The 25,575-nt window shown below is 40.0% G+C and overlaps 1 protein-coding gene across 1 annotated transcript in view; it reads left to right on the forward strand.

Moving 5' to 3' along the window:
- The window catches only part of COLEC12 (collectin subfamily member 12), a 90,039-nt gene that overhangs the window by 62,519 nt on the left and 1,945 nt on the right, over nucleotides 1–25,575 (forward strand). The window contains exons 3-8 of the mRNA XM_052703403.1: nucleotides 10,077–10,199; nucleotides 17,380–17,478; nucleotides 19,867–20,913; nucleotides 22,300–22,788; nucleotides 23,219–23,355; nucleotides 24,104–24,213. Coding sequence (XP_052559363.1) covers nucleotides 10,077–10,199; nucleotides 17,380–17,478; nucleotides 19,867–20,913; nucleotides 22,300–22,788; nucleotides 23,219–23,355; nucleotides 24,104–24,213 — 2,005 coding nt within the window. The remainder of the gene's footprint in view (nucleotides 1–10,076; nucleotides 10,200–17,379; nucleotides 17,479–19,866; nucleotides 20,914–22,299; nucleotides 22,789–23,218; nucleotides 23,356–24,103; nucleotides 24,214–25,575) is intronic.

The following is a 25,575-nucleotide window of genomic DNA, read 5'->3' on the forward strand; positions in this document are numbered from 1 at the left end:
CAGCTGCTTATCTGTGACTATAGTGCTCTGGATGCCATTCAGCACAGCTTCTCTTCACTTGCCATAAGTGGACTTAATTCATCTGTTTCCAATGATTGTCAACAATGATTGTCAAATATATATTTGCTTATTTATTAGAACGGAAAACAGGAATTGCATTTATTGGCCACAATTCTATCTTTGTGCAGAAAGTTGTAATAATTTATGGAATAAATTTTCCTCTCTAGATACAGCTGAACACAAAGCAGGGGAAAATCATGGCAACTGCCATGGTAATAGGTGGAAATACTCCATTTATCAAGGCTGTTCCTCCTTACATTGCACAGCACATTGGCACAACTATGTGAAAATGTTCTGATTGCTTGAGGTACGCACTCTTAGTCTGCTTTTTATCCAGGAAATTGGATGCTGATGAGATTTGTCTGAGTCAGGACAGGAGGAGAGCTCAGGAGGTGGAGAAACTGCAGGACACAGAGAAGTCAGGAGAAGGGGAGAAAAGGAGAACAGAATGACAGTACTGAAAGATGGTAACTGCAGTGGGTCACGGTCCTTCATTTTAGCCTAGAAATCTAGCTTAACAGAGGAGGAACCTCTCTTGAAAAGATAACATTCAGGAAAAGGAAGTGGAGTCCGAGCTTGTTTGCAGGGTTGATTAGGTTAGAAATGGAAACAGGATTTATTGTCTCTGCTGTCAAGCCTGCAATATTTCTGAAGAAAAAGCTATACCTATAGTGGCTTTATAAGAGCAGTGAGGTGAAAAATAAATCCTACCCCTGTCAGCCCCTTGCCTTTAGAAGTGATTTAATGCAGTGTTCTTGATTCTCCATGTGGCACCATTCCAGAGGAGCTCTGTTTGTACCTAGATGTAATTTCTCTCCTGTAGTTGAACATGTAGCCTCAAGAGATGAAGAGTGAATTTACAGTCAGTGGAGTTGTGTCTGCAAACTCTGTTCAACACAGTGCCTGCCTTTCTTCTCCATTCAGCAATGATACCTCAGCCAGGCAGACTTGGTGTTGTCATGGAGCAGGTCAGTGACAAGTGACAATTTACATTCACCGCTGTAATTAAATAACTAAGAGGAACATGCCTCCATATGTCTATGGCTCTAGATGTGCTCTGCTTTGTATCCCCTTTCCTCCAAGAGTGCTCTTCATCAAGGCCCAATCCAATCACTTGATCAAATTCCAAATACAAAAATCCAGCAGTGATTGAAACACCTTCACCTCCTTTTTTCATCTGAAAATAAGTCTTCTAAATTTCCTCGAACAGACTTTTCAGCTGGAAAGAGGCATTTCTTGTAATAGAGGATGCTTCCTAATGAAAGCAAAAGAAGCCTACTGCTAGGCCCAACAAAAGGTGGATCAAGGTCTGCATCTTAACTTGAGGCATCAAATCTTTATTAACTTTCTTAAGCTCTCTTGATGTCGGTTGTTCGCCACAACATTCCAGCTGGATACTGGATTCTGAATTTTAATGATAACTAATCACAGTCTTTGTAACTTTCTCAAACTTTTGCTTTCCCACGTTAAATTGGAAATACTTGTTCATAGCACACAGGTAATTATTTTTCCATTCCGAAAACTTCATTGAAAGTAGCACTCTGTATTTTTCCATAAGGGAAAAAGAGAAATACTTTTTTGGCATCAAATACAATTTGAAACTTTATTTTGTTCTGCCCCACTAGGTAGTGGAGATGAGGAAAAAAAAACCAAACATGATGAATGAGAAGGGCATTCATTGGGCTTCCTCCAATCCAGTGAAAATTGGTTTAGATTCATATTTCTTGCAAGAATTTGAAAGCACACTTTACAGAGACGTGGAATTTTATAATGCACTTAAGTGAACAACCTGCTACAATGGCACTAGAAATGCACATGTGCAAGTGTGCACACTCAGACACTTCCATAGAAAAGATGCGTACTCCCATTTGACTTGTGCCAGCACATAACAAGCTTAATTTTTGCAGAAAGCTGGAGTAGAATATATGGCAGCATCAGCGAAGCTCTTCTTTGGTCTGTAAAGAAGTGATCCAACCTATCACATTTTAGCATTGTCCTCAAAATGATGTTAAAAGTTGCAGAAGAAGTTAATAAAACCAGTTGTGGAAGCTCCCTGCAAAGAGAATGGGTTTTACACCTGTGCCCTGGCTGAGCTCACCATTTCCCCAGCAAGTCCTTCTGTGGTACAGGTGTCAGGGCTGGCAGCATCAGGACAAGCCACATTTGCAGCCTCAACTGAGACCATGTTGCCCTCTTAAAGAACTGCATCTTAACAGCCTCAAATCACAGAGTTATTTTTTTTTTACCTACCAGTTAATGTAGCATCATTCAGGCCACTAACACCTAAATACTGCATTATAAAAATAGAGGATATTAGGGAAAATATATACATAGCCTGTTACCTTTTTCCTCCCTCCAGCATAATGTAAGTTGAATTAAAGCTGAATATGTGCATTAATCATCAAATAATACCATCTTAATTAGGAGCTGCATTTCACAAAGCAGCTTGCTTACTTAGGAACAGAGGGATCAGACGTAGGCAGAAGTGGCATTACTTTATCATCTGGCTAAATGCCTTAGGTCTCAAGGACAGATCACTTCTGTGACTTTGCTATGGCTTTGTTCAGTCTAACTCAGTTTTAATTAACTCACTGAATGAAGCATCCTCAGATTTTCTTCAGACGCTGTTGCACAAACCAAAGATCTGGCTTTGATCTCCCTGTAGATCTGGCTGTACATCTTGTGAGTTAATCTAAAATTGTCCTGCTTGGGCTATGATTGGAGAAAGGTTTTTTTTTCTGTGATGTATTGTGACTGTTTTGCCTGTCAATGAACAGGTCTTTAATTCATACATGATTTTTATCTTCTTTTAACTGGTCTAGTTTTTCTGTCATCTTCTGAACTGTTTAATTGGATTTTGGGGTTTAGTTCCAGAGACATGCACAGAGTGATCCCCTTCTTGAGTTTCAGTAACTGAGGGCAGACACATCTCTCTAGTTCCAGACGGTATTTTGAAAGCAGCAGCACTTACTGTTTTTTTGTTCTGGTTTGAGTTAAGCTCTAGACGTGTCTTTAAATCTAATAGCCTATGGGATGTTGGACCCTCTGGTAGTGTGATACCCTTATACAACTTTGCTATGGCTGGATCTTAAACTACTGCAAATCTCTGATTTTTGTTAATGCAACTATGCTAGTTCTTCAGTTCTGCTCATAGTATTTTCATAACATACAGTTCAGATACTCAGCAGTCTTTGCTCATCCTCTGTTGTGGCTGGGCTTTTTGTATCCTTTCAATTAAGATATTTGATGTTTAATCACAGTAGGACATTGTTTGGTAACAGTATGTAATTAAATGGTGATGGTTGTTGAAGTGTATAATTAGGATTTTTGACGATTCATTGTGAATCTCTGGTCTGCTGTAAAGAAGAACAAAGCCAGAGAGAAAATGCTGGCTGGGTTATATAAATAAGTGAGAGATGATGGTCGAGCTGAAAATGAGGGTTCTTCCCTCCTGTAATGAAAGGCTTTGTGTACATTACATAGAATATAGTATTTCTTAGGCTGAAAGCTTTCCAGAGATAATAGCGTTGGCCCTCTGAGACTCTTCATTATGTCAGATGTGGAATTATGAATTTACGGGAAGCAGACGCTGCCACTAACAGAATCAGTCTCATAGAGGAAACTTTTCCTCTCCTGTCTGAAGAATTTCAGGCTGCAATCTGCATATTATCATTGGTGAGGTTTTTCTGAGGTGCCCAAGAGAAGAAATCCCCCCATTTACAGTGAAATATGCTGGGTATTTTGGACAAAATGCCTCCTCGTGTCTGCCTCCAGCATCAAGGGACAAGGGATATGGTGAACCCTGCTGGCTCCAGCCCAAGCAGCACCCTCCCAAAAGTGATGATGGCTTTTAAGGGGCAGGATTATGAAAACCCTGTCAACGATGGATTCTTCTATTTTATTCTGACTTCAGCCTTAGAGAAAGACTTTTCTTTTAAGAGTCTAAGAATACGCTGTCCTCCTAAAAGGCAAGCTGAACATCACTCATCACTATATAGCTGCAAGAAAGGAGCATCCGGGTGAAAAAGAAAGTGTGCAGCTCTTTCGATGCATAAGTTCCCATACAGAGAGCTGGCTTTGGGCTGTGCTTTTTTCCTCTCCAGAGGTCATGCAGACAAGTTGTCAGCTGTGTGATGGGGTGATCAGGTTGTGCAGAACCCTGCAGAAACCTGTGAGGACAGAGTGGTTTGGGGTTGGTCTGTTTATTTATTAATTTATGAAGAAAGAGGCACTGTGTCTTGTGATGTTTACATGAAATTTCGAGTGCCTTGCTGCCATGTTTCACGATTTTCCACCTGGTGCAGGAAAGCTGGCACAAGCAAGGTAAGTACATAAACCACTGCTTAGATTTCGGGTTTAGTTGCTTTGATTCCTTCCTTGTAAATAGCAAGAAACCTTTCCAAAATAAACAAAGCTTACATTTTAAAAAAATCGGGAGCAGAACTAGTGAGCTCCAGAACAAATGACAGTATGTTTGTGCTGAGTATTCTTAGCAATGGCACAGCAAAAATCTGAGCATGGAGTTAAGCAGGCTGCTCCTACCTACCCACCCAAAAGCTGGCACTGCATCCCTTGACCTAGCAGGACCTTTGCCATTGCCAAGCGTGTGGATGCAGAAGAAAGGCAGGTACCCATGGCCTCAGTCATGGCTGAGCATGAACCACTCTGTTTTTTTGCCATTTATAACCATTATAAGGAATGATTGCTTTCTGAGGTCATACGGAGCCATCAAGTCATCAGTTTTGCTGACTGCAGCTAAACCATTCATGGAGGATCACAGGAATTGTTTCCGTGAGGGGTAGGTTAATAACCTGCAAAACCACATGGAAAAAAATAGAAAAGCTCCAGTCTGAGTTTTGTGGCTGGCTAAATCCAGTAATCACAGAGCTGTGTGAGGTGTATTTTTTGCAACGATGTGTCTGTTTTGATTTCACTGTGCTAATACAGTATTCTGATTTTTGTGTTGGTACAAGTGCTTCTTTCTAAAAAACATATACACACATCTCTGTTTTTACATGAGCACATGTATATATGTATGTGTATGTTCACTCATATATGCCCAAATTTGAAAATCCTAATGGTCCTGTAAGATAGGTTTACTTTCCTAATGCCTAATAATGCTAATTTTATGTATATATATATATATACACATAAATATACATACATACATTTTGCACTTGGATGTGTACATTTCAGTGCTTACAGATGTGTTTTTTTTTTATAATGGGCTTTATCCAGATATAGGTTCCTCATGGGATTGCCTCCTTTTGCTGGTGATCTCAGCACCCACTTTGCGGTTAAATACCTCTCAGGATTTGATTCCTACCTACATGTTGTATGATCTCAGTAGTTTATTCAGGCCCCTTAAATATAGCTATTAGATCTGCTACTCGTCAGTTTCAAAAACATTATCCTGGAAAAATTTATCACTTGAAGGATGCAAACCAGACTTGTCTTCTTCCTTCCGAACTGGAAGGGATGTTATCTCTTCACATTGAATCACACTGGGGAGAACCCCTCCTAACTAATGTACATATTTTTGTTTCCTGTACTCCACTTCTTCAGTTGTCTTATCAGCACCATTTTTATCGGGGTTACAAAGGGAACCTTGCATCTTGGTCAAAATTGATGTGCTAGCAGAAATATGGTGGGGCCACCTAAGATCCTGCAGCAAGAGCCAGGAAAAGGACACGGAGGAAAATACTTCTAAAAGAATTATTCAGCAAGAAAATATGTGTGCATATCATCCTCAAGTGTTAAAAGACATGCTCCTGACATGCAATATAGTTGAGAAGTTAAGCATTTTGTAAGGTAGCTGCTTTGTGTCAAAGAGCAAAGATACTTAGTCTCCCATTAAAAAGCACAGAACAAAAAAAAAAAAAAGAAAAAAAAAAAAGAAAAACCTCCCCCAGCAAAACCTCTGCTTATCTGGAGCACAAAAGGCATCTGCAGATGTCTACCCCCTGCATAAGAACAAAGTCTTCAGCCGCTGGAATGCGATGCTATAAAAACAAATACTACAAAGCCTGGTAACAGGGGGATGTCTCACTTGCATATTTTTTTGTGACCATCTTGGTTTGCAGAGAAGGGAGTCCCCAAAGTAAGTAAGCCAGCAGGATCTCTTTGTACTGGGTCGCTGTCTGTTTGGCCAGATGTCTTCCCAACAGGGAGATAGAAAAACCAGAGCTCTTATTAAAATAAGTTGGGAAAGGGAATGGAAAAAAGCATGTGTCCAACAAAACGAGGCACATCATGTCCCATCTGATATTTATTAAACGTTGATCAAATCCACGGTGAGAAATGCACATCGTGCGGAAGTGACCTTGGCTCCCTGGTTTTTGAAGTTAGTGACAAATGTCTGGGAGCAGACCAGCATTAAAACCATGTGTACAGGACACAGAGGAGTATGCTACACTAGGAGCAACAACACCAAACCAAGAACAGACTGGAGCCAAGAACCCAGCTTTGCAGGTTTTACATATGTTCTGGCAATGGAATGGACATGTAGGGTCTTTCTCTGTACATTTTACTATATGGCTTTCTGGATAAGATGTAAACTGTGTGAGTCGTGAAAGCAGGCAATCATGTGAGTAAAAGTGTGATCAATTCTTGGAAGTAGAAGTTTTGTTGAGGTTAAAGCCCAGGCATGGATTCCTTCAAGACCTGACTTTGTGCTTTTGTGATAAGCCTGTGTAATTTTATGCCAACTTGATGGGTTTTGTGTAATCACAGTGAGCATTTGAAATCATCTCCCATCTTTTCTTGCCTACTACTTTGGCTATCATGTTTTTCAGACCAACCTTTCAATAAGAAGGAGTGTCCTTAGAGCACTGACTAAATGTTTCTCCTCTATCAAAACAGTCTTTGGGACTGGTCCTAAAACAGGGAGCAGGGAAGAACGACAGGGAAAGTTGAAGCCAGATTCTTTGCTTGGAGGGGTTATGCAGTCCTGATTGCATAATAATTCATCACTATATGGAGAGGGCTGTATTCCTGGCTTTTACCTTTGCTCATTGCCACTATTGTAGGACTGCACTAAAAGACATCAAAATGGTCTTCCACCTTTCCTTCAAAGCACCTCTATCTTGAATAATTTTTATATGCTTAGTAGGCTGGGAATCCAGCTGGTGCTAGCAGAGTTAAGGGCTATGTATTTGCAATAAAGAGCACATTTAATGATTCTGAAAGACTTTACTGTGCCCATCTCTAGTAAAGGAGGACAGTGGAGTGTGTTAGATCTCTCTGGTGTTTCACTGCATCCTGGACCTGCGGCACGCTCGATGAGGCTGTGGGGGGAATCACTGGCAGGCATGCACAGCTCCAGCCCAGATTAGTTAATGGACTCGCTCTCATCTGTGTGATCACATTAGTACGCCGTGTTTATGTTACTGATACCAGCAGTGCTGGATTGTTGAGGGACGGAAAGCTCTGGCTTTTGTTCGGGTGTTCTGATGTCTGTTTGAAATATGCTGAAAGTAAAAGTTCTTAAAGCCAAAGTGCTGTTTTATTGAACCAGCGGTAGAGAGGACTAAGACAAATGAAACAAGATCTTTGTGATGTATTGGAGCATACATGATACATGATGCTGGACTGCAGTACTTCCAATGACATCAGCAGCATTTCAGCTCATTACACTACCCAGGAAGTTGGAATACAGTGACAGAAAGCAGCTCATGTTATAAAATGAGTAATCTTAATATGAGACTGCAATCAAGTGATACTTTTCTATGTGCACTGTCAAATGTTTTGTTTATATTTCTTACCTTTCTCTAGGCTTTGTACCTCCACAGTCTGTCAGTCTTCCCAGTCATGGATTTGATTCTGCTTCCATTAACATTAAAATAGTAGGGAGCAAGATTTCTGTTGTCTGTACAGCATAGAAGGTAAATGTGATGTGCTCTGTGCCCCAGGCCTCCAGTGTTTTTTTGACATGTGAAATGTTCAGAGTCTTAGAGTTCTGGAATCTAAGTTTTAAATGCTTTTGAGGAGGAACCTTATGTTAAACACACAGTACAGATCCCTCAGTGAGCCCATTAATACTAGTTAACAGCAGCAAAATGGTGCTCCAGACACCATGAGCTTCCACTGTGAAATAACTTAAGTCTCCAAGTAAATTACTACAAAACTTTACAAAATTGCTTTCTTCCTTCAGCTTTTTCAGCAAGCATAACTTCCCCACTTGTAAATCCCTTGCAGCTATCAAGCAGAAAAAGAAAACCAACCCTCACACCAAGGTCTATAACCAAATGTGGCAACCAGATTATGGACTCTTCACTTTTTTTCTTTTGTGGTGCAGGTATTACCAGTCTTCCAAGTCCAAGCACCAATAAATGGGCTCTTCAGATGCCCAACTCTGTACCAGCTCCTTTCCTTTCACTTCCAGGGCTTACACTTGCAAATCGTTTTCTTCTGCTGTTCCTGAAAAAAAGAACTGGTTATTCACAACTGATCTCATGCTAAACATAAGGTATCCCAAACCAATGGCATTATATGCATCATGTAATAATAGAATGTGGCATCCTAGCTGAAAAGACTGGGAAACATGAGATAATGTGGAAAGAAGGTTGTCCTGTTGACCTATGAGATACACATTTCTGTCTTGTGCATGGCTAGTGTATGTGCTAGCTGGAAACTTCGTATAAATCCTCTTCCTGAGTTGCTCCAGTTTGGTAATCCCTCCTTCTCTTACAGTGGGCCTGAGGAAGTCACTAGACTGCAGTTCTTGGAAAGAGAAATACAGTTGACTTAACATGCTGCATCGGTCACCAGGCCTTGGTGACCCCAGGGGAAGAGGCCTGTGCTTTTCTCTTACAAAATAAAAGCGAAAAACGACTCTACAGAAGGTCATGAGTTGGGAAAAGTAAGATCAGCTGTGGGCTAGGCCTCAGGGGAAATATAAGTTGTTCATAAAAAGCTACAGAACAAATCTTGATTAGTTAAGTAATCTGGTACATAGAATTTATTAGAGCTTAAAGCTTTCCTGTGGGACTCCCCTAATAGTACACAAATACAGAGAAATATCAAAGAAATGCATATTTTTGTCAGACACTGAAAGCTGCGTTTATCCTGACCTACTAATGCACATCGGAAGGAGGGATAAATCCAGTTCATTCAGTTCAGTGCAGTGGCCCAGTTTGCATATTTTTACATGATCACATTTCTCCTGAATTTCTTTGTATCTTAGTCGATGCTCCCAAAACCTTCAAGCTGTTCCTGAGGAGCGCACCAAAAAAAGAGAGGGACTCAAAGATATTAAAACATCCTGAAAAAAAAAAAAAGAAAAAAAAAAGTTTGAATTTAAAATAATAAGGGTTTGTTTTCTGTTTTTGTGGCCCTTTATCTTTAACATGTCTACAAGGGAAAATTCAGCATCATTTCTCTGCTGGTATGTATGTGCCACTGGCTTTACTAGCACTGCAGTCCTTGTTCTGTTTGAAAATGGTGCACTCCAAATCAAAAATTAAAAAATCTCTCTCTCATTATGGAAAGAAAGCTTTCACACAGTCTGCATTTGCGGTAGTGCTTGTAAGGCAGATCCTGTACTCTTACCGTGCTTTCACAATGTTATTTTTTATTTCTGTCTCTTCTTCCTTCCGGAGTATTTACTGTTGTCTCTGTAGGTTGCCTGAACGCTGAGAAAGAACTGCTATGGCAGCATCCTGACAGAGGATATAGTGATAAATATTTGGCTTCCAAAGCTCACCACAGACTTGGTAGCAGAGTCAGAAAATGATCCTGTCTCCCAGAAAAGCCCCAGTTTTTCCAGTGAAGCAGAACCTCCTTCTCTTGCACAGCCTAAAACCCCAAAGTGGCTGTATCAATAAGCTGATGCTTTAACCACAATGGAACTTCCACAATGGAGGTTATCCTGGCAGAATAGGCAGAGAGGCACCCATTTCTCATCTGATAACATAAATATTTTGTTTATTGGAACATGGAAGAAAAAAAATGTGGAGATGAAACCAGCAATGTGTCTTTTGCTGTTGTTTTAAAATTGTTCGTCTTTTCTTTTGCAGGTATTCAGGAGGGGACTCAATGTACCAAGTGTAAAAATAACTGGGCGCTGAAGTTTTCCATCATCTTGTTATACATTTTATGTGCCCTGTTAACAATTACCGTAGCCATTCTGGGATACAAAGGTAAGTATGCATCAAGTGCAACAGTTCTCTTTCAGTCAAGCATCCAAGGAGGTTTCTGTGTATCACATGGACAGTTGATCACGTTTTCATCTTGAATATGAATACTATTGTCAGTGTTGTTTGTGGTACATATATAGCAACAAAAGCTCAGTCTTAGGGTTTCACTTTCAAGCAATTATGATGTTTTGAAATTAGATTAGAAATTGTAAAAGACGAAAAAGTTAAAACAAACTGGTTTTTCTTCTGCTATGAAAGGGTACTAACTGAAAGACTCAAAGCTCTGCAGTATGTTAAGCCTTGATTTCATTGAGCCCTTTTGTATATCAGCACCCTTCCAAAATAAATGTCTTTCTTGATGGGAGAAACAGGAATAATCTTAGTAAGATAATTATAATATTTTTCACAGGAAAAAAAGTGTGGAATCAATATTACTTTGAAATACATGGAAGAAAGATTAAAGTAGGAGGTGCTAGTTTATTGAGTTTATTGAGTACAATGAACAGAGATGCTTAGAAGCTTTCAAAGATTCTGGCAGTTGGGCAACCCAGTAATGTAGGAAATTTCAGTTTTGCAAATCCACACAAGGGTGTATTAGAAAGCACAGCTTAAAATTTCTATACCTAATGGATACTATTAAGTGTAGCCATTTAGATATTGTTATGATTGAGTCAATGTGAATGTCTTCACAGCTATGCATGAAATAAGTGGGATGTGAGGTTCTACTAAGATAATGAAAATGAATAACATTCTGAGCATTATAGTAGAAAACTGCAGCATACTGTGGAGAAAAACAGGCAAGGTTCAATCTATTTGAGCACAGCTTTCAGTTGTAGCTTCATAAACCCTCCAAGAAGCTGAGTAAATCTTCACATGATTAGCATGCAGTGCATCCTATGCCACCAACAGCTGTGCTATTAGCAGAACTGACATCACCTCTGGTCATTTGCCGCTGAAAAAAAAAGGAAATTGTAGAAGTAGAAAGGGATAAATACTTACTTGAGAGGATTCACTGGAGTTTTAAGTAGGAAGAAAACTACAACTGCTTGCTTTAGATGGAAAATTTAAGAAGGGAGAAGAGAGAACGGGAAGAGTATTCTATCCAAATAGAGATATTCTTTTTTCACTATAAAGCAGACAGAATGTGGTAAATTAAAAGCAAATGTGGGGGGAAAAAAAGCAGTACATATATACTTACGCAGATGTTCTCCTGAAGAATGTGTAAATGGTTTCTGAAAGTAAGATACTGAGAAAAAAAGACTTTGAAGGATTCTTGATCTGTTAAGAAAAGATTGATTGGTTATACTGTTTAGGGGAGGAGAAACTTGGGCCTTTTGCATGTATAAATTTGCAGATGTCTGCTTATGCCGAGTAAAGATGTGATCTTTCCGGACTATAACCCAGACACTAAATGACTGGGATTTAGTGGAGTTTTCCTCAAGAGCTTTTTATTACATGGTTGTCAGTTCTGGGGCTTACCAGAAGATTCAGACCTCACTTGGCATCCAAAAGAGTCAAGTTGGAGAGACCACTGCTCTGTATCTTGCTTTGGCAAACATTTGCTTGTATATGTGCAGGAAGCAATAGCAATAAGGAAACTGTCCAGAATATCTTTTGGGGATATTCCTCTTCCTCATTTCAGTCCACTGTTTTCCAGCTTCATTCTCTACAAGCCTCCAGCACAGTCTCTTCCCCAAGCTTCACTCCCGTCTTGAGGCCCCTTCTTTGCTATAGTCAGTTCTAAACCTGCTTCTTGCACTGACTAGTCACTGCTGCCTGAGCTGGATCTAGCTTTTCTGTCACATCCATATTTCTCCAGGGTAAGGACAAAAGAATTTCCTTGCCCACAGAAATGGGGAAAAAATGCACATCTTCACTGACTTTAAGACATCTTGGTGATGGCTCCGCCTGAATTCCAAGAGAAAGACTTTGGAGAAAAGTCCTTTTTGGTCCCAGGTATCTTCTCAGTAACTCCAAGAAGTAAGTAGCCATATGCCAAGTATTAATTTCACCCTTTGTACCCTGCAGTTTAAGAGCTTTGTCTCCACAGTGCCTAAAAAGCGAACTTGCAGGGAAAATTTGCAATTGAACAAAGCCGCAGTCGATGGTACACATTCAAAGGAATTACTGCAATATTTTTTCTTAGTGAGGAAGGAATTAGGCCTTAAAGGAAAAACAAAATTTAAAATAAAATTTTATAAAGCTCTTGAACTCTCCCCTCTGCATCAGAGTTTGGCTCGTCTTTTTTATTGCAGTATTACAATGAAAGAAGGAATTCTGCTGGCATCAGGGATTCTTTCAGTCTCTTAGCTAAGTTTCCATTAAATTTGCCTCCCACGCTTATGTTTATAAAGCCCAAAACTACTTTTAAAACTTTCATTTCCTACATAGTATTTAGATATCCTTTGTGATTTAAAACATTAAAACTACTAATCAGTGAATTAAATATGGCAGGCAAAAAAATAACTCAATGGGAGGCAAAGTCAATACAGAACAAGCCTCTAAATTGGTGGTAAAAATTACAAAGTAGGTTGGAGAAACCTGAAACCAAAACATGAATTAAATGTTGAGGTCGTGGAGGAATAACAAGCTGAGTTTACTACTAGTTCACTTTTGGAAGAAATATGAAATAGCTGTTTAAAAACATTAATAATGCAAGCTGTGATTTTAAAATATGCTTTCTTAAATAAAATGCAAAAATACAAAGCTATAGAACTTCTGGCACTGGGCAGTGCCAAATTAGTCTATGTGAGGTGAAAGATCATTCTGCAGCTCTCTCCATTAAGGGAACCTCTTGCTCTCAGTTTGAACTCTTGATAGTTATCAGTGCTGATCAGTCTTTGTTTTATATATTTTTGACTAATGACCACTATGACTTTCACCTGCTTGCTTTTCCTGTCTCCCAGCTTTTCCCTGCGGTTACTCAAGATCAGTGCACCCTGGTGAGAGGGTACATTTTCTCTCTCCTACTTGACTGAGGCTGAAACACAGAGTAGGTCAGGTACAGACACTCTTCTCTGTTCTGGTCAACAATTACTTGAACATTTGGCTTCTTCTGCAGGACCTTTAATAAATTTTTCACAGTGGCCTTGTCAGAAATTTAAGATCACAGTGTAGAGATATCTCATCAAGTTGAGAGTTAAGATGAACTTGTCCAAATGGAAGCTCAAGGCACAGACAAACTTTGCATTTTTTGAAAGCAGCAGACTGTTAGAAGCAGCATAATGACCTTCAAAAAGAACATCAGGATCAGTCTGCCTTTTAGCCTTGACATTTCTGCCTTTATCCACACTTTGCACTGCGGTGTTGACACCCTGTGAGGGGAAGCAGAACAAAAACCAAGGAAACGGTATGCCTGATAAAACTAATTCTGCACTTGACATCAGTTAATCTGAGTAAGTCGTCAACAGTTTAGTATCTTATAGACAAAACCACTACATTGTATATTTGAAAGCAGCATCCCCTTTCCAGCCTCCCTAAACCAGCATCTTTTTGCTAATGAACCATGAACCAGCAGTGTGCTCTTCTGACCAAGAAGGCCAGTGGAATCCTGGGACACATTAACAAGATCGTGGCCAGCAGGTCAAGGGAAATGATCTTCCCCCTTTGCTCTGCCCTGCTGGGGACACATCTGGAGTATTGTGCCCAGTTCTGGGCTCCTCAGTTCAAGAAAGACAGGGAACTATTGGAGAGAGTCCAGCGGAGGGCCACAAAGATGATGAGGGGCCTGGAGCATCTCCGGTATAGGGAAAGGCTGAGAGACCTGGGGCTGTTCAGCCTGGGGAGAAGAAGACAGAGGGAGAATCTTATCACTGCTTATAAATATCTAATGGGTGGGAGTCACAGAGATATGGAGCCAGGCTATTTTCAGTGGTGCCCACCAGCAGAACAAGGGGCAATGGGAATGAACTGGAACACAGGAAATTCCATCTGAACATTTACTTTGTGGGTAACAGAGCACCGGAACAAGCTGTCCATAGAGGTTGTGGAGTCTCCTCTGGAGACATTCAAACCTTGCCTGGATGTTTTCCTGTGCAACCCTCTGGAGGGAACCTGCTTTAGCTGTGGGCTGGACTGGATATCTCCAGAGGTCCCCCTTCCAGCTCCTATGATTCTGTGATTCTGTGATTTGCCATCTTTCAGGCACAGAGTAGGCATGGTCTTCCCTACATACTACAGCCAGTTGTCAATAGTGCCAGTAAGACTTCTCATTAAATTGCCGCTTCAATGAATGAAGTGCCGCTTCAATGAATGTTCAGAGTGTTCTACACAAAGAATATTCATAGCTACAAACCAGCTACAAACCACCTTCAGTCTTTTTGGTATGGCTGTTTTGGTTTTTTGGGTTGTTTTTTTGTTTTGTTTTTTTTTTTTTTTTTTTTTTTTTGAGTTTGGTAACAAAAATACCATATGCTGTTGTATATGCAATTCCATCCAATCTCACCAGCTGCCAGTACAGGCTACTGCATATTGATAGTATTCTACTATTTTCATTTACTTTAAACTCTTCAGGGGAATACTGTGATATTAGTTTCCAGTGTTAGATTTTATTCAGTCAACATTCTTGCTGCTACAGAGCAGCAAAAAGCCTGAGGTTTACAAACTTTAGATCTGAAATACTGACTGTCAGTCAAACTGCAAAAGGAATAAACTATATTTCCTTTCATTATTGTTAATATATATTCATTTTTCAACTCCAAGTGTGCTGCATAACTGGAGTAAGCAGGTGAATAGTATGCAGAATCTGAGTTAACATAGACAATGTGATATTGGTAGGCAAAGGTTCAGCAAAAGCACTTGGACTGGGTCTGCTTTTTAAATCCAAATGCTTTTGCTAGATCTTTTTTAAGAGCATAGAGTGAGCTGTATCCTTCGTGATGACTATTCATAAACAAAGCAAAGCATCGTGGAATGAACAAGGAGCTGCCTAGTGCTGGCCAGAAAGAAATACCAAGTAGGGTCCCCATGCTCGCTGTGTATGATGCATACATGCATCAGTTACAGAAGGACCTGGGCTGGGCTCCAGCCTGGAAGACAGTCAGTGAGAACTAACAGAGGATCAGCTTGGCTTCATTTGAGAAAAATGGTGTACAACAGGTACCTTTCACAGGCAGAAGAACCTGTGAAATATTAGTGTTATGCTTAGGGAGAAAATCCTTTCTAAAGCAAGCAGTACTGAGTAATAGTCCCCCTGAAAAAGAAATAAGATTTTGTTGCCAGGGTCATTATTGTAGCATAGCTTTTAGCAGGCCATCATCCCAAATACTGAAATCTGCACTCTGACTCTATCTTTACACTCACAGTAGAGCCTCTTTTTTATTGCACTGTTAGCAGTTAGAAGGGAGTAGGAAGGTTATTCATCAAGGGATGTCCAGTCATTTTGAAAATCTTGAGATTTTTCTTCTGTTGCAAGTCTACTCACCTCAGTGTAGTTACATCAGAGATGATCTTGATCTGCTGTTTGTCTGTTGATTTTTTGGAAAGCATTAAAACTTCTGTGTACCTGTACCCATGAACAGAAAAACAAGGGCAAAATGAAGAAGGAGCACTTGGTGGTCTGCACTTCAAAGTTCTGGTTGTGGTTGCTCAGAATAGCAAAATATCGCTTAAATTTCCACTCCTAGTGAAAAACAATTCTTTACATAGCAACAACTTCTATGAGGCTACTTTGTGTCTGCAGATAATCTCACAGACAGAAAGAATTGGTTGGTGTCTTCAACCCAGCACAGGCCTAGAGAATTCGGTTTCCTAAAGGCATGGGAAACATTATTTCTCCTGTCTGAATAGGGGACTGGCACAATGCCTCATGCAGCCTCTCCAAGGGTTCACGCAGATCTGTTCTGCTCCCAGTGTAACCTGAGGGCCAAATAGTCAGGTGATGAGAATAAAATTTCTGCCCATGGTTGCTGTTTGAATGCCAAGCATGTTCAAGTAGATTTGCCATGGAAGCTGAAGACAGCTCCTCAGCCTTGCAAACATTTCCCTGGTTGCTTCAAGTACAGATTTCTGTCACTAGAAGCCTATCCAGGCTCTTTATTTGTTGCTTTTTCCATTGCCATGTCAACTCAATCAAATCATCAAATTGTCTCGGTGACAAGAAAATGACTCAGACATTACCAAATAAAAAACACATTAAAGGAAGCCATAAGGCTGCACTTGCTGACTGGCCACCATTTCAATCTTAACAAGTCAGAACAATTTTGAGAACATTTTGAGTGATTTATGCCGTTATTAACACATTTAAATGTTGATTTCAGAAACGTTGGTTTTGGAAGTGCTTAATAGATGCATCTTCAAACTGCTATGGCAGACCAGAGCTTGTATCCAGGAGACATTCTTTTAATGATTAAAAGGCTCAGGGGAAAAAAAGAAAAGAAAAAAAAAAAAGGCCTCTTCAAGGAGTAATGGCTCAGTGGATCATGCGAAATAAAGGGAAGGCTTCTCTCACATGTATGAGCTGTATGAGCTTTTAGCAACCAGTCTACCACAAAACACTGCACTTGTAGCATGGAAGTACTGTGAAAAGACAAGTCTATAAATATCCAAGGTGTGGGGGGCAGAATGGCGAGGCCAGACTGTTTTCAGTGGTGAGTGGAGACAGGACAAGGGGAAACGGCCGGAAACTGCAGCATAGGAAGTTCTGCACCAATGTGCACAAGAACTTCTTTACAGTGAGGTGACGGAGCACTGGAACAGGCTGCCCAGGGAGGTGGTGGAGTCTCCTTCTCTGGAGATGTTCAAGACCTGCCTGGATGCCTACCTGTGCGACCTGCTGTAGGGAACCTGCTTTGGCAGGGGGTTGGACTCGATGATCTCTGGAGGTCCCTTCCAACCCCTACAATTCTGTGATTCTGTGATTCTGTGAAAACAAGGACTTGGTTCATAAGGAGAACTTACAAAGAGGGATTTCTTTATTCATAAGGGAGGTTGCTTCTGAGTAAAGAAATGTGTGGGAACTGTTGGCAGAGTGAAGAACTGGAAGTGTGCTGGGTACCACCAGCAGATGGGAGTTCATCCTGCTGTTGTTTCATAGCACAACAACTGAGTGTAGTGGCATCAGGCCAGATTTAATGCTTTTTTAAGTTTGATGCTAGTAGTGTTCTTTTGGTTTGTTTTGTAGTTTACTGCACTTCATAATTTGACTTTTTCTTCTTTCCATAACACACTGTTTTCTTTACCGTAGTTGTTGAAAAAATGAACAATGTGACAGGTGGCCTGGAAACATCCCATAGAAGATATACAGAAAAGCTCACAGAGGTGCAGAGTGATCTGAAGAAATTAGGTAATCTACATGCAACCAAAGCCCCTTTTTATCATGACTTTTCAGTATTCTCCTGGAAGATACAGGCCAGAATTTTGTCTGAAAACTGTCTGGCTATGTCAAGATAGTTCTGTTTCAATTTCTCAAGTACTTGGGAGAACACTTGTTAAGGCTGTCTTTACCTGTGGCAACATTTTAAGCATACTTTAATATTTACACTTCCTACTGAAGTCACTCTGAATGTATCCATACCTAAATAAGAACTTAAAAGTTGTCCTCGAGAATCTTTTTCTGAGTTAGAGATGTAAAATATAGCAGAAGCTCCTCAACAAAGGCAGAGATTCTACATAAAGTAAATATCTGTCACCTAACCATCTTGATGCCTTTGTAACGCTTAAAGTTCAGAACCGATGGCCATTATAAAGGATGCAAAAATAATCAGCAGTTCAGGGCTCTCATGTCTGAGGCAAGTTGAGAACTTCCATAAAATGTGTCTTAATCATCTCAGAGAATACAAAATATAAAGTTATTGTGAGCTCAGGTCTCCCAAGTGTAGTCACAGTTCTTAATTATCAAGAAAATGGAAAAAAATCATGGTAGGGATTCCCAACTCACTCTATCTACATTTCTACCTTTCTTCCTTGTCTGGAAAGGTAGCAAAGCTGTTTATTATCAGCTTATAGATACACAGATTTATAGTTTATGTAAATACTTCTTATTTAAGTATAAATATGTGCATACATGCATGTGCTTCTTGAAATACATTTTGTTTCACTTCATAAACAATATATTGAGATTTGTATTGCTTGGGAAATTCACTAGCTTGCAGCTTGATGTTCACAGCTTCTTCCGCTAAAAACCAAGCTGTATTCTGAAGTATTTGCACACTGCATTTATTTCAACAGTGTAGGATAATTCAGTGGCATGTATTTTTGCTGATACATATGTAGGCATAAATGCTATACCTGAAAGCACATGCAATCTTTCATGTTGATTAAATTAATCACCGCTTGGAGCACCTTTGATTTAGTTCATGTCCACATATGTTTACATACTACTGATGGATGGCCAATGAGGTGCTCAGACCATCAGTCCCAATTTAAATGGATCTGCCATGGAGGAAATTAAAATGTTACAGGGTGGTGTGTGTGTTTATGTTCCATAAACACTTCTGGTTGAAGTTTTCTCTTGCTGTTCACCATTGCGACTCATTCAAACACATCAGAAGAAAGCTCCTTACAGAGCCATATTCACTGTAGTTTATGAAAACCATCCTGCCCCCTCTTGGAGTCATCTGAAGTGGTGGACTTCAGGCTACATTATTCACATAGTTATACTTTGATAGGACAAAAATATATGGACTGCGTTTAGCAGAGGGAAGTGATTGAGGTCAAGAAAGGGAATATTCGCTCCAAGTGAGTGTTGACTGCTTATTTGTGTACTTTCTTTGTCCTGAATGATGAACTGCTTTGTCCTGAATGATGAATGATTTGTCCTGAATGATGAATGATGAACCTGCTGTAGGGAACCTGCTTTGGCAGGGGGGTTGGACTCGATGATCTCTGCAGGTCCCTTCCAACCCCTACAATTCTGTGATTCTGTGATTCTGTGAACTGTGCAACCTCAAAAGCTTAATTACACTCAAACAAGGTTCCGGGAGTATACTGTAGAGCAGTGCAAGCAAAAGCTGAGATGTTACCTTAATGGTTATGATTTTGCTTTCCTGAAAGTCAGAACATGAGGAAACAATAAAAGCAAAAGAAACGTCATTAGGAGCAACAGTGGTACATTCAAGAGAAAAAAGGAAATGTATCCTGTCATGTCTACAATAACCTGATGGCAAAGCTTTTGTCTTTACCCAAATTGTTTTAAAATTGGTATTATAACCATTTTAAAACTAAACCCAAGATTTAAAAATACAGAACTATTTGTACTAAATCACAGTGAAGATATTCCACCTGCCAGAGACAGGAGAAAGAAAATATGAACTGTTAGAATCTACTTCTGAACTTTCAGCAAAAGCCAGCTGTAGCTTCAAAGCATAAATTTTGTGTTACCTCTTTGGTATTTTAAATACTTTTTACCATTCAGTTTTCATTCAAAATAGAAGCACTACTTGGCAGTGTGTATTCGTCATAGTTTCTAATGGCAGGCTTTCATATTTGTGACAACAGAAACACCATTTTTTTCCCCTCAGCAAGATACAAAGTTTTCGTCTTTTGTATTTCTACTCTGTCTAGTGACAAAATTTTGCTCAGTAATTTCTCTTGTCTGGAAAAGATATTGAAGAAATCCTATTGACAAAACATTTTGACAGCCATAACATACCTAAAATATACTGTAATTTTTTATAGTTTGTTTTAAAAAACATTTTAAATTCTTTCATTAATATTTTTGTCTGTACAACAGATGACCAAGCTGGACAGAAAGCCCTGAATACTAACACTGAACTGTCTAGCTTCAGATCTGACATTCTGGCTCTTCGTCAGCAGCTTCATGACATTGCAGAGAAAACTACCAGAAACAAAGATACACTGGAGAAGCTCCAAGAATCTGGAAATGTACTAGATGATAGACAGAGCCAAATGAGAAGTGCCTTAGATAGTAACTCTTTCATGATCATCAGTGTCAATAAGACTCTTCAGGCATATACTGGCTATATAAACAATCTTCAACAAGACACAAGTAATATCCAAACAAATTTGCAAAACCAAGTGCATTCTCATAATGTGGTCATCATGAACCTTAACAACTTAAACTTGACACAAATACAGCAAAGAAATCTTATCAGTGTCCTGCAGAAGTCTATGGAAGATACAAGTTTGGCTATTCTAAGAATCAAGAATGACTTTCAAAACCTGCAGCAGGTTGTCCTTCAAGCCCGGAAGGACACTGACTGGCTTAAGGAAAAAGTACAAAATTTACAGACTTTGGCTGCCAACAATTCAGCATTAGCAAAAGCTAATAACGATACACTTGAAGACATGAACAATCAGCTCAGTTCCTTCAGTGGGCAAATGGAGAATATTACCACAATTGCCCAAGCCAATGAACAAAATCTGAAGGATCTCCAGGAACAGCAGAAAGAATATGAAAACAGAACTTCTGCCAAATTCAGCCAATTGGAAGAGAAGTTCCAGGTCTTTGAGACTGATATAGTCAATATAATTAGCAACATCAGCTACACTGCTCATCATCTACGGACATTGACTAGCAATCTCAATGAGGTCAGGACAACTTGTACAGACACCTTAAGTAAACATTCAGATGAGCTGATTTTTATGAACAGCACACTAGCCAATATTCGTTTAGACTCTGCATCACTCAAGATGCAACAGGATTTGATGAGGTCAAGGTTAGATGTTGAAGTTGCCAATTTGTCAGTAATCATGGAAGAAATGAAGCTGGTAGATTCCAAACATGGCCAGCTCATCAAGAACTTCACTATCCTACAAGGTATGTAGGTTCTCCAGTGAAGCTCGTAATGGACTGTGATGAATTCCTATTTGCAGTACTTTATTTCTGTTTAAGTTAATGCACGTTAGTACACAGTTCTGGTGTTTTCCATTATATAATCCTGAACTTCGGAAATGTAAATGTAGCTTGAATTTTCCTTACTAATTTTCCTGTGCCTTCGCTACATACCTAGAATGGGGATGTTATGAAAGAAGGTTCTGACTTCGCAGATTTTATTCTGAGTGACTGCCTGGATCTGCTTTTGATTTAGTTTCTAAAATAAGTTAGTGAAGGTGTGGAACCTCAAGAAACCAATCCCAGCTAAGGAGGAAATGGCTAAAAAATATATGTTGGACTATTCCCAGAAAGGTCCACCCTAACTGAAAAACAAGTTACGATTTTACTTTAAGCCCGTTGTTATTTCGCCAGAATACATCCTACTTTGCTTATTTTTTAATCCTGGAATATTTTATTTTCTCCAGGAATAAATAGCATCAAGTTTAGGAGGTTTCTCCCAGTCAAATGAAAAGAACATGAATATTGCCAACCTGATGGAACCAGCCAGGCCTAAAACTCTAATCACAAGTGAAAACTAAATGTTCCAAATAGACTAAGTGAATTAGAGCCAAGATTACAAGTCAGTAACCTTAAGCTTTTTCATTTCACACAGGTCTAAATTACTGTAGCTGAGTAATTTATGTCTGAAGGAATTTAAATGATGCTGAAAATAACATATGTAGGCAAAATATTTGATCACCCATGATCAAATAATTTGAATCTAAAATTATTTTGATATTTATATATGGAAAACTGCCACAGCATTACCATTTCCTATCTTGTATATTGTTCTGTTTCCTGTTATAACCTACCAGCTAGTGAATATAACTGGCCTTTCCTATTGTTGGCCTATTGCACATTGTCCATCTTTTTTGTCTCTTTGACAACCCACTATTGACAGAGTAAGAAACAGCACTGCAGGAAAAGCAGTCCAGTAGTCTAAGAGAGGAGATATTACTGGAAGGAAAAGGAAGTACAGCAGAACAGGAGAATGGGAGTGCATGCACAACCAGCACAGAGCATGTTTTGCTGTGCACCTCAACTGGTCACCTGAGGCATCATAGTGCTGTCATAGTACTGTAGGACAAGATGCATCAGATGATTTTCTTCTAAATTTTATATTTCGTGGAAGCTCAGAAAAGAGAAACGGTGTGTAGAGCCCGAGAAGCAGACTTACTTTTACAAGCACAGCTGCAAGTAACTGTTAGCCTGGTTTTCACAGTGCTGCATATCCAGCGTCACTGATCTGATATATTAAAGAGGGACCCCAGGTGGGCTTTTTGTTTGTTTTCTTCTGTATTCCCACTTTGAATGCTTACGTTGTTTCAGGCCCTCCTGGTCCAAGGGGACCTAAAGGTGACAGAGGCCCTCAAGGTCCTCTTGGCCCTGCTGGCCTAAAAGGACAAAAAGGAGAGAAAGGAGAGCCTGGACCACCAGGACCTGCAGGTGAAAAGGGCCCACCTGGGCCAATTGGGCCACCAGGAGAGAAAGGAGGGAAAGGCTCAAGAGGATCACCAGGCTCCAAAGGTCAGAGAGGTTCTCCTGGCAAAACGGGTCTTCCTGGACCAAGCGGAGACCCAGGGCCACCAGGTCCACAAGGCAAAGATGGTCCACAGGGGCCACAAGGCCCACCAGGATTTCAAGGCCTGCAAGGAACTGTGGGAGAGCCAGGAGTACCAGGACCTCGAGGACTACCTGGGCTACCTGGAGTCCCTGGGCTGCCTGGTCCCAAAGGCCCACCTGGCCCACCAGGACCACCAGGTCCAGGGATGCCAATGGCACTACAAAGCGAACCAACATCAGTGCCTGAGGCTAACGGTAAGCTATTGAAACGTGTGCATCTTTCACTGTGATACAGATATACCTGGTGGAGGGTGTTCACCAGAGTCACTGGTTCATTCAACGTCTGCTACATCTCAGTCTCTGAGATTAATCATAAAGACCCTTGTCAAGTGAAGCTATACCTTAGTCTTCCCACTTAGAGTCTGAAGCTGGTTCAATTTATTGTTTACAGCTACAGAAAAATCCTAAGTTGTATGTGGAATAAATGGTCCCATTGGCCTCACGGTTTAACCTTGATTTCACAGTCAGGATTTTCGTAAATAGATTCTCAAAACATACCTAAATATGTTAGATGGCAATGCATTGTAGATGGGATACTCCCCTAATTATTGGCCCTATGCAGAAAGTTACTGTTGTCTCATTGATTTATGAATTGTGTTTCATGCAAAAAAAAATCGTATCATAGGTTGTTCTCCTCATTGGAAGAACTACACAGAAAAATGCTACTACTTTTCAATTGAAAGAGAAATTTTTGAAGAGGCAAAGTTATTCTGTGAAGAGAAGGCATCGCGCTTGGTTATCATAAACAACAAAGAAGAACAGGTAACTAGCTTTTCTTTCAATGTTTCGAGGGAATCTCTGCTTATTTAACATATTGAAGCAGCAAAGTAAGTGGGAAGCTGAGAGCATCATAAATTCATATAGTGAAAGTGCACACAGTGGTTGATTTACTTCAGTTAGCATTTTGTCCACCTTCTGCTCAGCAGTTATTCCTTGTGAGAAGCGTCTCACCCTGAAGGTTCTGGTCACAGAGCACAGGAAGAATGGTGAGAACTGGAGGAGTTTCAAACCTCTGAAGATGCAGTCCAGTATGCTGTGCATACAATCCAGAATGTGGACTTTTTTCAGTGTTGAAAATAATTTATTTTAAAATTCTTTTTAATATATGCAACCTGACTACTGTGACGCACAGATGTTTTTAATGTAACTATAAATCTAGCTGTACTTTTAGTACTATTAAACATAATTACTCTGTGGCTATGTGGCATAGGGAACATCACGATACAAGTGCTTCCTGTCTGTTGGTGGTTTATCGGTTTGTTTTTGTTTTTTTTTCTTCCATTTGTATCTGTAATATGTTACATCCACTTTCCTTTGATGACTAGCTCTCTGTACCTCATCTGCAGATAGTACTAATAGATATGTTGTCACAAAGCAAACTCATGAAACCTGTCTTCAGCTTGAAAAAGTTTCTCCAGGCATTCCTATTCTGATAGCAAAGATGCTCTTGTAGCTTAATATCTCCAAAGACTGTATTTGCTTGTTATGCACTAATATCTTTCTTCCACAGCAATGGATAAAGAGGCAGATTTCGGGGAAAGGCAGCTTCTGGATTGGACTTACAGATTCAGAGAAGGAAAATGAATGGAGGTGGCTGGATGGATCCTTACCGCTTTACACGTATGTAAATAAAAACAACAGTGTTTATTTTCTGCAGAATCTACCATTCTTGCCAACCCTTCTGTAAACAATACCTAGAAATTATCCCATGGATCCAGAGGTTTGTAGATGCCAATGAAATAATTCTTTACTGAGGGTGCTGTTGAACTTTGTTTTCTCTCTCCCTTCTCTATGCACACAGCTTTATTTCCTCGCCAGAAGGAAGGCTGAACACTGAATGAAAGAATCACGTAACTACACAGCAAAGCATTCCTTGCCAAAACACTGCCTCCTGACTTTTATTACAAAGTTGAGATGGAAAGCACAGACAGTTTTTCTGTCTTGGTTTGAATTTTCCTTATTTGCATTACAAGTGGCTATAAATAGAGGGTTCTGATAAAAAATGGCCAGCCTTTAGATAAAGACCAAAACCATGTGGAAAGCATTGAACATAAGGTAAATGCTCGAAACAAGGGTGTCTAAGCTTTGGCTGGCCAAGAACTGAATTGGCAGCTCTCCAGAAATCCTAGGGTTACACCTAATTTGTCCTAAATTGAACAGATTTCAAACACCCAAATTTTTAATACCAAAGAGTTTACAGAGCTGAGCATGCTGTGCTCCAAAAAAACAGGCTCAGTCAGTCAATTGTTACAAATTAATTAGCTGTGATCTCATAGGTGCTCATTTTGATGAGAAACATTGAAAAAGTCAGATGCATTTCAAATGAGCCATAATACTTTTCCCTTTTTCTCCTTCCATGCTTTCATTTTTCATCCTCTTTATGGCAGCACTGTGCCAGAGTCCTGCTTCAGCCACTGCTTTCAATAGATTTCCACCACACCATGGGTTTAGGTGCCCTGTAATAACCTCAGAGCTGTCAGTTTCTTATTTTCAAAGTATTTCATTACTCGGAATGCCACACGTCTTCCCAGGTGCCTGCTCAGATGCTCTGTGTCAGGCAGGCAAATTTTCTACTGAGCGCAGCCCATATCAGCCAGCAATCACAACTTCTGGTCAACAACCTGTTCCTTCAGGAAAACTGAGCTTTTAAATCCCAACTTTGGAAGTGTGTCTCACTTGTTAAACAAAAACAGGATGAGGAAACACTTCCTGCAAGCTCTTTACATACTGTGTTAACTTTCCCCATGAAGACTAATGATCTCGAAACATATCTAGACACATACTTTGTACATTCTTTATAAGCTCAACATTTCACCTTCTATTGAAACACTGATCTCTAAGTTAAATAACCCTTGCTGTGCCTCCCAAGAGGTCCATCTCGGTTCAATGACTGGCCAAGTCACCACACTGCCATCTTTTTCTGCCAGCTTCTCACAGTACCATCTGCTGGCAGGAATGAAGAGTGCACACTGTGCGGGTTCA

This window comes from Tympanuchus pallidicinctus, unplaced genomic scaffold (assembly GCF_026119805.1).
Source record: "Tympanuchus pallidicinctus isolate F22 unplaced genomic scaffold, pur_lepc_1.0 scaffold5, whole genome shotgun sequence".
Classification (NCBI taxonomy): Eukaryota; Metazoa; Chordata; class Aves; order Galliformes; family Phasianidae; genus Tympanuchus; species Tympanuchus pallidicinctus.